Raw genomic sequence first — 16910 nt, forward strand, 5'->3', positions numbered from 1 at the left:
AATCATTATTTTATTTCATGATTTAACTTAGAGTGTAATAGAAGAATAAAAAATTGTTCAATAAGAAATACAATATAGAAAAAACATATGCTTCATTAAATACACCAATGAAAGCACATCCTGAAATGTCTCATTTCTCTTTACATCATAGCTCTATTAAACAGACGGGTATTTGAGTTTAAGTGTCACTGAATGCCTCAAAATATGTGGTCAAACAATACATTATCATATAAATTACTAAAAACAAAAATTTTTATAATAAATAACTCACCGTTTTTAGGATCTGTATAGAATTCATGACATTCTTTTAGAATGCGCTCATTTAAAGACAATGTAGCAGAATCGGCTGTATTTGTAGCCGGTCTTTGCTTTTTTACCCTTCCAGACATTATCTTCGAAACATATTGCTGAAATAAAACATTTGTTTCAATAAAATACTTTTTCACAGATAGCTCAATTTAAATAAACTATTAGGCATGTTACCAACCCAATGATCTCATCATCAGTCACTAGTCAGAATTTCCTAACTCTTTTTCACATTCTGGTTGCATTTGCCCATAATTTTGTTCTTCAGGGGAAAAAATGTCAAACATTTTTTTTAAAATTAGGATAAAAGTTAGCAATAATAACTACAGCATAACAGTTTTTGATTTTATTTAAAACTCAGATACATTTTTTTACAACAGGTAGGAAATATCTATTCAGATATATCCTTGTTCAAAGAATTTGAGGTAAATACGAGTTAATGTTATGTGATGGAAATTTGCAATATTTTAATTTTGTTTATTAGGGAGATCTAACAGAATCTCTCAAGATCAAATGCATGATATGATATCACGGATAGTGAAGTTTTTATTTTAGTGTGGACAGAGATAAAGCATCTTTTCAATGATTTGATGCCATGTCACATTACATGCAAAAAAGCTGCATTTCTTTGATCAAAAAGAGATCCCAGATATGTACCATCATTTATCAGATCTTTCAGCTTCTGATCCTATGATTTTCACTTATGAATATGGTCTTGTAAGGTTAGTGTTTTTAGAAAGTTTAAACCATTTATGGTGATCTTATAGAAAGTCTATGATCCATAGAAAAAAAGGCATTATCCTGGTGCTTCCAAGAATTCCAGAAGTACTCCATTAAGAGTATGCATTCTGAAAGATGTTATATCAAAGGTAACTAGTAATAATTATTTATATTTCAAGTAGAATTACCCTAAAAACTGCTGATATACTAGACAAATATTTCAAGTTGAGGACGAAATTATAACACATGATGCAAACAAATTTAGACCCTTTCAAATATGCACAACTTTTTATTTAAATGCAAGGAAAATATTTTATAGTTTCTAAGACTTACAAAAACTGTGGGGGGATTGATATTTAAGTATTTTTTAAAGTTTACAATAAATGTTGGATTTATCTTTCACCTTCAGCCAAATATCAACTCTCCACATTATATGACATTTTGTTTAACACATCTTCTTCACATCAGCTGATTTCAGTACTTTTTTTAGTTGTTTTAGAAACCACAGATTGTTTGCAAAGACTGTTTTAAGGTATCCTCAAAGTTGGATGATGTATGATCTGGTGATCTAGAGGACCAAAGACCCTTGGAAATTACGTGGTTTTCAAAGGGACGGTAAGAGCCATTTATATTTGTTAGAGGAATGACAGGTTGATTCACCTTGTTAGAAGCTGTGGACCTATTCCACTAATGTCATAAAGATGTATCCATTAACTTCAAAATTTTAATTTTATTATAAAAAATTGACACACTGATCTTTGTTGCAGACATTTTGAATCAAAAATCTAATTAGTTTTTTAATGAAATGACTTCTCATGAATGACAACAGTTTTTTAACCCAAATCTCTTCTTCTAAGTATTCGCAATCCTAGAAAGATGACACTAGATGCCATCCCTAAATACATGATTCTGAATATTCCTGACTTTGATCTGAGAGGATACCGGAAATTCTGACAGTATTGATCGAGTTTCTGCTCAGTCAGATTCACATGTTGGTGCACTGTAAGAATTTTTGCACTGTTTCTTTAACAGCTCATTGACATGTGCCATTAGAATATCCCATCTCTTGGCATACACGCTTTAATGATTTAGCTGAAGAAATAATTAAGTGCTAATGAACACCTTACAAACAGTTTGAGACACAGCAGGCTTATGTTCAACAGTGTCAAGAAGAGTATCAGTAGTCAGAAATTTCTGTTCTAGTTCCAGAAGATTTAAAAAAAAAAAAAAAAATTAATTCCTGTATAATTTAGCTACTTTCCTTTTGCATTCTATTTATAAGGATAGACTTGAGATAAATGAGAATGAGATAAATTCAAAATGATACTGTTCTGTTACCGGGACTGGATTCATAAATGTATGAATATATGCGCATACGCATGTATGTATGTGCATATATGTATATATACAACTATATAGACACACATACATTCCTGCTTACGTGAATAACATGCATATATACATACATTTCTGGATTTGGTCCAGATAACAGAACAGTACCTTCAAAACTTTTATTTTTATTAGAAGCAAACGAATAGGATGAAAGAATTTTAATTGGTAAAAATATATTTATGGGTAGTTATTATTAAAAAGCTTCATGATATCATCCCACCGTATGAGAAAATACTCATAAGCAAAAGAAAAACAGCTTATCAATTCAAAATTGTACTGTAACAGTCCTATGTAATGATATACATATATGATTTACTACTTAATGAATAAACACTAGTTTTTATACAAGAAATCTCTTTTTGAAAAGATTTTAAAATTCCCCGTGACTTCATTCAAGATACGTGTTTGTATGTCTTGAAACTGGATACGAAACCAACCTTTTAAAAAGTACATTCAAGCAGTTTTATGCTACGTATTAGCACACTTATTAAATTTATCTAATAGACATATTAAATATACATTACCCCAAATTAATTACAATTTACAGGAAATCAGTCTGTTAAAAAACTGCCCGTTTAAATCGGAACCTGTTGCCATTAACAGTTTATTAAATAGCTGATGATAATACAAAAATTAATTCAATCGAAATTAAAATTAAGTGCGTAGTTAACACTGTAAGTTAAAGTAAAAAGAACACTTTATATTTATATAGATTACATTAAATTATATCTGATAAATAACACTATGATAATATTCGTGCCATCTTCAAATAATAATATTTTGAATATATACTGAATTTTAAAAGAAATATCAATTCATATAACATTATTTTATAAAACACTATTTTCAGAAACGTTTATAAATACTATTATAATATTATTATATCTATTATCTTGCTTCATGCTGACTTTTATACTATATTATGATTTAAACGTTTGGCAATAGCACTTTTCTGTCGCATAGCAACAAATAGAAAGAAATGGGAAAAATGTAATCAATACTTTTCTGTTTAAGCATTTCTTGGGACTGGGAAAATTCTTAATTGAGTTGAAAATAATTAGTAGTTATGATTTGAAGATCTATTTTTCGGTTATTAATTAAAATGAAATTTATTACAAGAACTTGTGACTTAAAAGTAATTAAACAAAGTCTTCTTTTCTGATGCACTGACAGATGTTTCATGAGTCACAAGAACAAAAAAGAATCAGGCAAGTGAAAAATGTCACTCTTGATAAATTCATTCTCTGATCAACAACCCCTTGCAAATTACATTAAAATGCGGTCATTCTTGGTGATAATGCCCTAGTGTTATGCGTAAGCGAGGAAATGTTCCGCATGACTACCAAACTGTGTTTGTTTTTAATGTCGTCCAAAAATAGCTCTGATTTTTGCTTTGAATCTTGTTAGAAGTGATCATGGAATTTTTTGTATCATTGAATTCTTATACTAAATACTTTTAAAGGCAGATTTGATAGTTTGTATTTTTTAAATTTTATATTTGTACAATTTATTTGTTATTTTATTTGTTTGTGAAAGGAAACAAAGAACTTACTACGTTTTACTATTGTTTTCATTTATTATTTATATTGAATATTCTTATATATTAATTTTAACGATATTTCTATGTATTTAATATATATATTTACAATTTTATTTAACCCTCATAAGTGAAGTATTTTGAGACATTTTTTAATCAAAGAAATTTTATATTTTCATTAAATAAAGATGCAAATTATATGTTAGTTAGAAATTTTGTGCTATTTATTGATATTAAAAATTCTTTTCCATGAAGAAATTTATTTTATGTATAAAATAATGTTAATAATAAATAATTACATTCTATAGCATCCCTCCCTCCCCATTTGGTATAATATTAAATTTTGCATACTAATTACAATTTTTCTACAATAATTCAGTAACTTATTATAAAGAAAAGCGTGTAATCTAGGAATATTCTTAAATTAAAATGCAAAAATAAATAAAAGCATTAATAACATTTTTCAAGCTCCTCTTTTAAAATATTTGCAAGTTATGTAAACTATATAAATAGGCATGAACCATAATTTAATGATTAACAAGCAACTATAACAAGAAAGTATCATACTGTAAAATAGATAATAATTTAAGTCATCTAAAGGGAAAAAAGTACTCAAAATTGAGAAGAGGGGGAAGATGAATTTTCAGAGATTTCCTTTCCAAATTTGAAGTTATAATTTATTTGCTCCGTCCTATAACTATGTTTTAAAGTATTTTTAAAATTCTACCATACATTTTACAGATATTCTAGAGACGCTGACATGACTGAAATCAGCAAAGAATTACCTTTAGTAAAAAAAGTGAAGACACATGAACAGTTGGAGCATGGTGCATCTGGTGAAATACTACCAGCTCGAATGTTTGATTCTGATGATGTTGATATTCTAAAAGAACAACTCAGAGTAGCTCATGACAATATTCAGTTTTTAAAAAATGAACATGCATTTATGTTAAAAGGACTGCATGATGAAATTGAACAACTCCATAATTTATGCAGAGGTTTGTATAAACTTTTAATACTGAATAATTAGAGCATTACTTGATATTTATTTAGCCTTATAAAGAAGTATTTGAATCATAAATAAGGACAGATAAATAGATAAAATCAGGGTACTTGTTTTCTGTAGCAGCCTTGGTAAAAGAAAATAGTGTTGGTGTATTTCCAGCTAAAGAAAATGCGATTTGTTGCCAAATATTAAAATGAAACTGACTGAGGTAAATGGAAATGCATTCAATATCTGTACAACATAAGTTATTTAATATATATAGAGAGAGGAAATTTAATATAAATGTTAAATACAATTAAATAAATTGTAAATACTGTAATAAATTGTAAAATCGTAATTATTATTTTATTTAATACAGTTTTGTTTAGCAATTTATTTATATTTATGTAATGTAGCCAAAAATATATTTTGGTATTTACGAATCATCCCATCAACTCTGTTGGCTTTTATTAAACCATGAAAGTTGGTGGAGATCCTGCCGAAGTTGTGCCATGCAGAATTCTCTAGGGACTGTAGCCCCTTTATTGATAAACAATTGGCATTCAACTCATGCTAGGATCTCATAATTCCAAAAATAATCAAATAATCTCTTGCTTGCTGTTCTGTAGAAGGCAGGTTCCAATTTTTTTTTTTTTTTAAATTTATTATGATTTAAATGCAAGAAAAATATAGTACTAACAGTTAATGAAAATATATAGTAATAATAGATGCATTAAACAGATGAACGTGGATATACATTAACATCTGTTACTGTATATCCATGTTAACATCTGTTCATATATAACCTTGTTTATAAAAATTAAACAAGGCTTATCTATCCAGAATCAATCTGGGTAACAACAAATGAAAGTGCAAAAGAAATGAAGTTGAGCTTATCCATAATTTGTGCTAAATTGCACTGCTTGGTGATAGTTTCATGATGGATGGGATAGTACTTAAGTACATCCAGTCAGAAAAAAAGGAGGGAACAGTTCTATATCTCATGTTCTACTGGGCTAATTGATGAAATTCTGTTTGTGTTCTTGATGTCTCAAAAGCGCAACTTAGGATATATATTAGATTTACATATAGCATTGATTTGTATCATAACAAATCAGATTATTTCTGAAATGATACGCCTGTTGTTTTCCATATTTCAATCCTATTACAGTCAAAAGTCTTTAATCCGGACTCGTCAGGACTTCGGCGATTCCGTATTATCGGTTTTTCCGGATTATAGATCATCAATTTAAATCTGGTAAGATGGTATTCAGAAATTATGAAATTAAAAATATGAAATCGTAATTTATGAAATAAAGAGCAATTATGATCTAAAGGGTATCAAAATTTACAAAAAAAAAACCCTTAATATTTATTTGTTTACTTTATTAAACATTTCTTTCAACACGCGCATGCGTAAAGCATACATTATGTATAGTCGAAATTAGAAAATTGCAACCAGAAAACTATTTGATGTGTATTCGTGATATTTATAATGACGAGGAATTTGATTTAAATCATGTCAAAGACGGAGTATATCGAGATGAAATACTACATTTAGTAAGGAATTATAAGCCGAATAAAATAAAAACATCAGCCCTGAAATTAAGGATGGTGCTGACAGATCAACTTCCAGTTCATTGCGCGGTGCTACGTCCCCCCCCCTCGGCAGAGCAGCGTGAAATTGATAAACAGATTTCGGAATGGTTAGAAAAACAAAGGATATGCCTTTATCCATTTTTGTAGCAATTCCACTTTTTGTTTGTTGGACATCAAAACATGCTTTCGCTTTGTAGATCCTTTGGCAGCTCCAGAATCGGAAATTATTTTTGACATATTCGAAGATTATTCTAATTATTACCTAATAATTAGATTATTAGGTAATTTTAGCTTAGCTTATACCGTCCGTTATACATTAAACATGCATGCGTAAATGTATTAAGCGCATGCAATGCATTTATGCATGCGCAGAAAGTTTGTAGCTTTTCCGGATTATGGACGTCCGGTTAAAGACTTTTGACTGTATCAGATTATGCCTAAAACCCAAATTTTATAAATTCTGGTGTGAAATTTAAGTAATAACTCAGAAATTTACCTTTGACAACCTTTTTTACTCTGTTCCAAGAATAATCATTCAGCAAACTTCTCAGTTTACGACAACTTGTTTTACTTTCCTTTTCATTCTGCATGAGTAGAAAAAAAAGTGAATATTTTTTCTTTCTCGCATATATTTTTTATTCATTTTATATTTTTAGATATTCTTTTTTTTTTCTTTTTCGAATTTTATTGTAATTATTTGAGTTGCATGATTGAATTATAGGTCCTCAAATAATTATTTTAAACATTTCTGTTTATTCTTTTGCATTGTGTACTTTAAGCATATTTATTCAAATATATTTTTTAAATTTGATTTTATTTATTTGAATCAATTTTTTTTGAATGAATATTTTGCCACCCAATATTGAACATGTTACCTTTGAAAACTGCATTCTGTATTAAAAGAGAATATACTGCAAAGCAAATTCAATACGTTTTTCACAGACCATTCAGAAAAGATATATTAAGAGAAAGTTCTACGTTTAGTTAGTTATTAGTTAGCATACAAATAATTCTCTATGGTTTTATCATTGTGCCATTGCTTGACACAATTTTATCATTCTACATTTAGTTTGTTAAAATATTATCCATATTTCCAAATAAGATCAAATTTTTTATTTTTTAAATTTCAGAAATCAAATAACATAACATAAAAAAAAACTGAATTTTAGGCAAATAAATAAATAAATATAAATAAGTATTTTTTTTTTTTTTCCATAATGGCTTACATTTTTTCTTAATGATTTATTCTGTTGAGAAAATCTTAATGTGTTAATGATTTTCTTGAGGCATTCTGCAAATATATCTGTAATCATCCTCCCTTTCATTCACTGTATACTAAACTCACTTTTGAAACAGCTTGTTTTCTTTGGCATTCTAATGAGTAAAGGTTGTTGTCTTCTGTTTCATCAGTAATTGATCAGAGTAAAATAATGAAGCAATTTTGTCCATGATACTGAATGTCTTTAGAGACTATGCATTTTGAAGGCATGAGATGAAAAAAAAAAAAAAAAGACTAATTACATCAATATTTAAGACATCTGTAGCTGATATCCATACACTTTTTAGAAAAACTGAAGAATCTTCAACAAATTTGGCTGAGACATCTTTGAATTCTCCATACACAGGGTTTGTCCGAGAAGTAGTAGGACTGATGTTTCCCCGGCAAAACATTGTGAAGAAGGGGAGATGTTACTGTGCTGATGGGTTGTGGGGGATCTTAGTTACCAATGCACCAGTCACCAATCGTCTCCAAGCCTTCATGAAGTGTAGATTGAGTTTAAGGTTAACCTTTCAAGGTGTCTTGTTATCTCCACAATAAATGGCTTGTTAGAACAGTGTTATGCACTCACATTTTGAGCCAAACTGGGTAAAACTGTGAGTGAAACCCATGGGATGATCAACACTGCTTATCGGAATGAGGCCATGGGCACAAATTATTTTGGAAGGGAAGATAAGTAATTGTCAGAACACCTTTCAATGGCAAAAAGTGAGGAAATCTTAGCAAAAGTGTGAAATCTTTTGAGCTCTGAATGCCTCAGCCTCAGAAAATGAGTCACCCGTATCTGTCCAGCAATCGCTGGATCGTGGAGGCTTCATCAAGACAATGGGCCAGTCACACAATTGCTGTCATAGATTTCCTGACCAAACATGGCATCACACAGCTTCCCCAGCCACCCTACAATCCAAATGTAGCTCATTCAGACTTCTTCCTATTCCTTGACTGAAAAGAGTCATGAAAAGACAGCACTATGGCTCGGTCTAGGCCATTCAAGATGCCGTAAGGAGGAAGCTGAAGTGCACTCCAGGGTGACTTCAGTGACTGGCAGAGTCACTGAAAATGCTGTGTTGAAGAAGAATGGTGCATTCACTTTGCTTACATAACTTTTCCAACATTGTTTGTTTGAGCTCTTGATATCAACTGAAAGTTTTTGATGTACTGCAGTTATGAATAGAGGAACATAAAATATTGAAAACGTACCATATTACCAAAATAGTTGAGTAAAAAATTACATGTTTCTTCTTAAAAATGCTGAAACTCAACAAAATCCATGCAGAGATGCACAATACTGGGAACATACATTGTAAAATGAAATTCTTTTTCTTTTCAGTATTAATATAGTAAAACTTTGAATGTCTGGGAAATATATGTCTTAAAAATTAGTTGCATTGTTATGTAATTACCATTCAATGCTTACTGAATTCTACTCTTCTTAGCTAAAAAATTTGAGGTATACTGAAAAATTTAGTTTTCATTAATAATTAAAATATACAAATTAATCCCCTATATATAATCTTTTACAACCTCCGTAACATGAGGTTTCATTAACATTACAGTAAAAAGGTCCAAGATCCAGACCTCAAAAACTTCTAAAAAGCTTTTTTTTTTTTTTTTTTTCTTATTGTATGCTTTACGCCATGCGCATTTGATTTTTTCCCCCACTGTAATAAAACATGTAGAGTGTCCCGATTTTTAATTTCACTTCAGCACTAAATAAATACCTCATTATTGAAGAAATAATAATGTAGCATAAATTTGTGTGATCAGTAATTTGGCTCTGTAGCTGCATATTTGCTTGGCATACATCTCAAGATGAAACATTCTACATATAAAACATCGTTGATTTTACACCTACTAATATTTTATATCCGTGACACCAACCTGGCAAATCCATTATTTATTATACACTGACTACCAATAAGTATTTGGACACCTATGCAAATGACGATATCTGCAGTCCTAAGGTACGTCACGGTCTCCGCCGATATATGTCGTGTAGGAAACAGCATTGGCTTTAGTCGCATGCAAGATGCCTCGCAGTTCGGAGCTTTCTGATTTTGAGAAAGGTATAATTATCGGGTATCACAAATGTGGCCAATCTTTAAGGGACATATCTAGCGATCTGAAGTACCTAAAATCGACAGTGGCCTATGTGATTAAGAAGTGAAAGGTGAGCGGTGATTGTCGGAATGTGCCCCGAGTCGGCAGATCAATGAAACTGGGAGATAGAGACCGACGAGTGCTGTCCAGAGAAATTCGGAAGAACCGCACCCAACCGATGGCCCTCATCCGCGAGGAGCTTCAACAGGCATCCGAGAGTATTGTTTCAATGAATACCATCCGTAAGGAAGCACATCTGCTTGGTTTTCATGGTCGTGCTGCTGCCCATAAGCCTTTGATCACAAAGTCCAACCTCGCTGCTCAGTTAATGTGGTGCAAAGCACATCAAAATTGGACCGTAGAGATCAGTGGAAACGGGTTCTTTGGAGTGACGAATCAAGGTTCACCCTTTACCGTTCGGATGGCAGAGTCTGGGTCTGGCGTCTACCTGGAGAACGTCTCCTGCCAGAATGCATTGTGCCAACTATCAAGTTTGGTGGAGGTGGAATTATGGTCTGGGGGTGTTTCTCCTGGTATGGGATGGGACCCTTGGTCTCCATTCATGGTAAGCTCAACTCTGATGCCTACTGCATTATTTTGGATAACAATGTGCTTCCTACGTTGTGGCAGTTTTACGGGTTGGATCCCTGTTACTTTCAGGACGACAATGCCAGTTGTCATGTTTCGACGTTAACCAAGGCTTGGTATGGGACCAATGGAGTTCATCAAATGGACTGGCCTGCCCAGAGTCCAGACCAGAACCCTATCGAGAACCTCTGGGATGAGTTGCATCGCCGAATTCAGGGGTGCACTACCCGTGCAAAATTGGTGAATGAACTTCTATGTCTTCTCCAAACCGAGTGGAAGAAACCATTAGCTGTCATACAAAGACTTGTGGAAAGTATGCCCCGGAGGGTCCACGCTGTAATTACCTCTCGTGGAGGCTCTATCAACTGTTGATTTTGAATAAAGTTAGTTTTTCTTTTCTACCACAGGTGTCCAAATACTTATTGGTAGTCAGTGTATTTTGCTTTCATCACTGCAGTTTATTAACACATACAACAGATGACTTTTTCTGAAACTAGTTTTCAGATGTCTGGCAACATATTGCATTTTCAAAAGTAAAATAAATCTTTCTTGACATGGATCTTGTTGGGGATTTGTTTCTTTTCATAAGTGAGAAAGGTTATTCCTGCATTCTGTTGAACATGAAATTCACGTAGGAGGTAAATTTGTGGATTTGTGGAAAAAATACCATTTGTAAATTCAAGGAAGCACATTTTGCTGAATGTTTACTTTAAAGTTGAGTCATGTGGAATTTCTGTTAATTCCATCCGTAAATGGGCTGATACTTTCTCAACACCATTTTAGAAAATATTTTCATAAAGAAATCATCTCAAAAGGCCTTTTTAGCATCTGAGACTGCATATATGTCTTTGTATGGGATAGAATTCCAAATTTTATTAATATATTATAATTCATAATTTTTTTTATTATCTAAGGGTGAACTGAGAGTTGTAATGTGACATGCCTCTATCTAGGTAACAGCCAAATGGATATACAGGATGTGGCAGTGAATTGGGCGATTTTTAAAATGTCATCAAGAGTGAATCATTAGCTTCAAAAAACACAAGAACACACAGTATTCATGCTGAGTGATCACATTAACTGTTTCTGTTTGTATAAAATGCCTTTACAGCATGTCCACTGTTCCATTGTTACTAAAAATGTTTTAATTTTTTTTCAAGTTAATGGTAAATCATTCCCGCCAAACCAAAACAAGTGCTATTGCCAAAACCACTCAATTCACTGCTGCACCCTGTATAACATTTTCAAATAATAATGAAAATTTTTAATTTCTGCTTGGTTTTTCAGATCTACAGTTTCGTTGTGAAGCAGAAGGCTGTATTTTACCTGATAGTGGTAAGTACTTAAATTGATAGTTCAAATGATATTTATGTCATAAAATGATAATTCTGATTTAAATATTTTTAAGTAGTAGTGTCTAATGAGCTGTAGTGATATTCATTTTTCAGTACTTGCATATTATTTCATTGACTATGAAAATTGATAGAAATTTTGCCAAAGCTGCAACAGTGGTTTCCTGAGGAATTCTGGGTCACCCTTCTATCTACAACTCTTAGAATAAAACATTTCTCTCTCTCTCTCTTTCTGCACAGTCCACCAAATAGCCATTGATATGGAAGTATTTGAATAGCTTCATTCTTGCTTTTTCTAAATACAGTTATAACAGCTTGTTTATCTCCTTATTGATAAAAATAAAAGGTGGCTAACTGAGAATCGACTGGAGTTACATCTAACAAAAGTGCAGATACTATGATTGTATTGGGATGTCATACTTAACCATAATTGGCATTCGATTGTGTTTCTTGGCAATAGTTTCATAATTGATGTGGTAATGTGTAAGTACTCATTTTCAACTGTAATTTACTCCTGTTTGTTAAAACATTTTATGTTACATCATTACTTTAAAAACAGATATCTTTCTTTCACAACATTTTAAAATTAATATCTGTACTAGTTAATCTAAAGCATCTACTATAATCTGATAACCTTTTATGTATTTTAAGGCATTCAAAAATGCAAATTACAAGATTCTTAAGTTTTATCTATCTATATATATATATGTGTGTGTATGTGTGTGGGAGGTGCTTTTAATAATTACTATTATTTTCATAAAAAATCAGAAATTTAAAAATTTCAAACTATTAGATGTAAACTTATGTAGACGGTTGGGAAAATTTTATCAGTGCCACAAAATTTTTTTAATTCATTCGTATTATATGGTTAGTTTAATGGTTAGCAAAGGTACTTTACACTAATGGGTCTTGTTTCAAATATCCTAAGGAAAGCATAAACATTTATGTTAAGTGTCTAATGTGTGCAATATCAATCCACCTCCTGTATTGTATCATCTTGAGTAATGTTCTTGATATCAAGAAAATAAAGTGTCCATAGGGTTCAAACATTAATGCTTACTTGGGAAAAACTAGTTCATTGGGGGGGGGGGAAATATTGAATGCTTGTGTCATTTCTTAAAATACAGATGCTTTTCATTCACTAGACTCATTAATTCTATCTTTAAATACATTCTATTTATAAAAAGCCTTATTATATCATTAAAACATTTTTTCTTCTCGTAAGTGTTTAGAAGTTTATAACTGAGAGAGAATTAATGAAAATAAAGTTCCCATATTTAATAAAAATGCCTTGCATTCAATATCAATAATATTCAGTATTCAGTAATATGCATGCAGTGTATAATTCATGTATTGTATTGACTTTAATACCAAACAATTTTTCCCTTTAAATATCATTCTCATTTCTGCAAATCATTTTGTATGTGCTACCTAGGATTTCAAAAATGTGTAAACTAAATTATCTCTTTTTCATTAACTTTCAAATTAAAATAAAATATATTGATTTTTCCTGAACATTCAGTTACCATTCTTAAGCATTTTTAACATGTCAAGCTCATAATGCAAAGCTCTGTCTTGAATGCAGTCCACTAGTGGCTGAGTGGTAAAGTCACTGAACAGTGGTAGTTTTATCCGGGATTCAGATCCTAGCAAACACGCTGGCTGCTGGCTTTTCATAGTTTTCTCCACGTGTAACGTGTATATGAACCAGTTTTCCGTAGAAAGTTCTCCATAAAGGCATTCCTTCCCTTTTACCAATAGCCCTTGAATGCTTTCGCATAATCAGATAAACCAAACCAACTATCTTGAATGCAAGTTCCATTTATGTCTTTAAAAAACAACTTTTAAAATGGATATTACCTTATTAGCCCCCCAAAAAAAAGGCAATTGGTCCCCAAACATGATTTTGCTTTGACTCACTTTAAATGTCGTCCACTGTAAATACTTTGTTTCACTTGTCACTCAAATCTGTTGCCATTTGACAAAATGTAACGGAGCATCTTTAACATACCAAGCCCATGCAAAGCTCTGTCTTTAATGCAACCCACCTATTGCACAAGGAGAGAAAGCAATTTTTTAATTATAATTCTACTAAAATTAGCTATCTAAATACAAAATTCCTAATAATATTTACATTTTTCCCAGTTGCAATAAACTTTAGAATATTATTTTGTATTCTATAGAAAACACGAAGATGACTTAAAAGGAAAATAATTTATGCAATATGAATAGTAAGCAAATAAAGAAATTTACTATAAAAATTAGTGTAATTAAATATAAAATTTATTGCAGGCTTCTGTTTTGTTAGAAAAAAATATAATTTATCAATGCACTGTTAACATTTTCAGCAGAAACTGTAATGAGTATTCTGCTTGAAAATTGGAATGTGTGGTTGAAAGAATAGAGATGGATATTTTACACACCTTTTACAGGAATGGACATGAAATTAAGTCACTCACAAGGAAGGAAAATTTCAAAAATATAAATTAAAAGATGAATTATTAGTGTGAGCAATTAGCTTAAGAATTGAAAGTTATGACTTATATCCCATCAGTAAAATATTTTTGTAAACTTTTTACTTCCTTCTGTTCCACATATTTGCTATACTCACTTACTGTGAATAAAGTTCTGCAGTCAACTTTTTCTCTTAGACCAATAGCGATCTTGTGATTTATCATAATTCAATCAATTAATCTTGATTTTTCGAAATAAATCTTTGTTTAGACCAAACATCAGAGAGCAGAAGTTAAGCCTATCAAACCTAGGCATTAACAGTCTATTAGAAGCAGCAATTCAATTTAAGGGAGATTAAGTTCGTCAGTTTTTTTAAAGAAATCTGAATGCTTTTACAAAAGAAAGTGAAATGTTAAGTGTCGTTTTTTATACAGTATGTGAAGGAATGTGTGATTTCTTATATCTTTCTTGTGAAATTACTCTAAATTTGTGTGCTTTATCACAAAGTTAATTTTTAATTGAAGAAGTCAAAATTTTTAACGTAATTTATTGACAATTAAAACTTTCCAAGATGGAAATCCATTATCAAAGAAAGTAATAATTTGTTTTTTAAATGAACTGAAGAACATTGTATATTTCTACAGCTATAATTAAAGGAACTGCTATGGAACTTGCCATCCGTTAGATCTCAATTCTTTTGTTGGTGACACTGATTACATCGAATGTCATTTCTTTCGAACTTGGCTCCTTTTTCACATTTATGTTGTTGTTATAATTTTTATATTCAGCATACTAGTATGTTCCTTACATGGGTAAAGAGTTAGCTATGTTTCAGATTTAATCAATAAACTTGGCTATTTAAAAGCGATGTGTTGCCATTGCCTGAAATAAAATACTTTCATTTCCATGCACCACTGTGTTGCCTGTCGGCAAAGTGTAATGTATGTAATTTTCAAATTTAATCTGTGTGTTATTGATTAAAAGACTAACCGACTTAAAAGCAATAAACGCAGTTCTCAACATTTTTATTTAGCATTTTAATCTGATTGATTGAAGTAAAAATTAATTCAAGATATATCTAATTAAAAACCTTAAATAATTTTATTAAATTACATTAGCTACATTCATTAAAATCATTATATATTCATTTCTTTTTTATAATAAGTATTTTAGGCGGCTACCAGTGCAAGTAATGATTTACCAGTGCAAGTAATAGCTACTAGTGCAAGTAATGATTTAGGCGGCTACCAGTGCATGTAATAAATGTATTAAAAAATTTAGTGTTGAGAAATAAACGTAAATCTTTAGCGTGGATTGCTGGAATATAAACATTGAACAGAATTATGAATTACAAAAGTTCAAGAATATGATTTTGTACTTATATGGAAGAAAAATATTTTAATGTATAAAATGGTTTCTTTAAATGTGTTGTATTATCACCCCGCCCCCAAACTAAGCCTAATGGGAATTTCCTTTTCTTTTCAGATTTTTTTAAGTGCAGTGTAAAATCTCTTGAACAAAAAGTAAATAATATGCTGAAGGAAAACTCTGAGTTGAAACGGAAGCTTGCCGAAAGTCATCAAGCTATTGATATACTCGACCAAAAAGAAAAACTTGCATTGTGGCAATACCATCAAGAACTAGAACAAAGAGACAATGCTATATTACGTCTGGAAAAAGAACTTGAATCCAAATGCAATATAATATCACAGTTAAGCTCTCAAGGTGCTAGGCGGAAAAAAGGCAATTTCTGGCGACGTTTCAGTTTTAACTCATCTAACAATCCGTCAACATCCAGCTCAGTGCCTCATACCAAAGTACAGCAACCATGTGTAGAACACTTAAGCAAAGAAGACCTTCCATCAGAGATACAAAATTCTCTGCCATCGTTTGAGTCTCAGTACCAAAGTTATTCATCATATTCATCTCTTTCTGACAAGAGTATTTCTGATGACGAAGGTTTCGGACAGCGTTGTGGAGAGAATGTAGAAGACCAAAAACTAACTGTGAAACTACCTCCTATATCAAACTTGCCAATCGTATCAACGCGCCAGTTAGTGAGACATCAGATTAGAATCCACAGTTTAGCTAATAATATGACATCTGATACTTTAGCCATAGATCAAATGCCATCACCAGAAGTGTCTGTCAAAAGACTAAATAAAGCCTAATTAATTTATACGAAGCTATATATATATAAATGATTTATAGCTATTTTCTCATGTGTAGACGCATTTTTATATTTATTTATTTCTGAAATATTTTTGTGATTGACAAAATAAAATACAAAATCGCCATTTGTGTGTGTTCTATTTTTTTATTTATTATAACAACCGTCCAACCGGAATAATAATTAGTAACGCTGACTGCCGCGCTTAAGGGGCTGGGCTCGAATTCCAGAGAAGGCATGGAAGTTTGTAAATGTATAGTGTCTATGCGGCATTGGAGCATTAAATATGCAGCGAGCCGAAAGTTCTCTCGAGAGGTTGCTGGTAGGGTAAAAGGGTGGGACACCCTCAAACCCGCCCCCCCCGAGGTGCTTTTCATCAAAATTGGGGGGCGGAACTAAGCTAAATCGCACTGTCACCTGTCAGGTGC

At 31.5% G+C, this 16910-nt stretch overlaps 2 protein-coding genes across 3 annotated transcripts in view; one reads left to right on the forward strand and one right to left on the reverse strand.

Annotated features, from left to right (window-relative positions):
• The window catches only part of LOC118182221 (uncharacterized), a 141070-nt gene extending 137998 nt beyond the window's left edge, over positions 1–3072 (reverse strand). Inside the window, exons 1-2 of the mRNA XM_035351541.2 lie at positions 2943–3072; positions 272–407 (exon numbers count right to left, since the gene is read on the reverse strand). Coding sequence (XP_035207432.1) covers positions 272–389 — 118 coding nt within the window. The 5' untranslated portion in view covers positions 390–407; positions 2943–3072. The remainder of the gene's footprint in view (positions 1–271; positions 408–2942) is intronic.
• Positions 3073–3378: 306 nt separating this feature from the next.
• Positions 3379–16609, forward strand: LOC118182224 (uncharacterized). 2 transcript variants are annotated; one of them, XM_035351545.2, is made up of 4 exons: positions 3379–3626; positions 4697–4953; positions 11794–11841; positions 15798–16609. In XM_035351545.2, the coding sequence occupies exons 1-4, from the start codon at positions 3592–3594 to the stop codon at positions 16481–16483; spliced, it is 1026 nt and encodes a 341-aa protein (XP_035207436.1). In that variant the 5' UTR covers positions 3379–3591; the 3' UTR covers positions 16484–16609. The 2 variants fall into 2 exon arrangements, with proteins under 2 accessions (XP_035207436.1, XP_035207437.1); XM_035351546.2 differs by lacking the exon at positions 3379–3626 and adding an exon at positions 3739–3892.
• The last annotated feature ends 301 nt before the right edge of the window (positions 16610–16910 follow it).

Source organism: Stegodyphus dumicola, chromosome 12 (assembly GCF_044657685.1).
Source record: "Stegodyphus dumicola isolate Sdum_Otavi_A_Nest chromosome 12, ASM4465768v1".
In the NCBI taxonomy this organism is placed as follows: Eukaryota; Metazoa; Arthropoda; class Arachnida; order Araneae; family Eresidae; genus Stegodyphus; species Stegodyphus dumicola.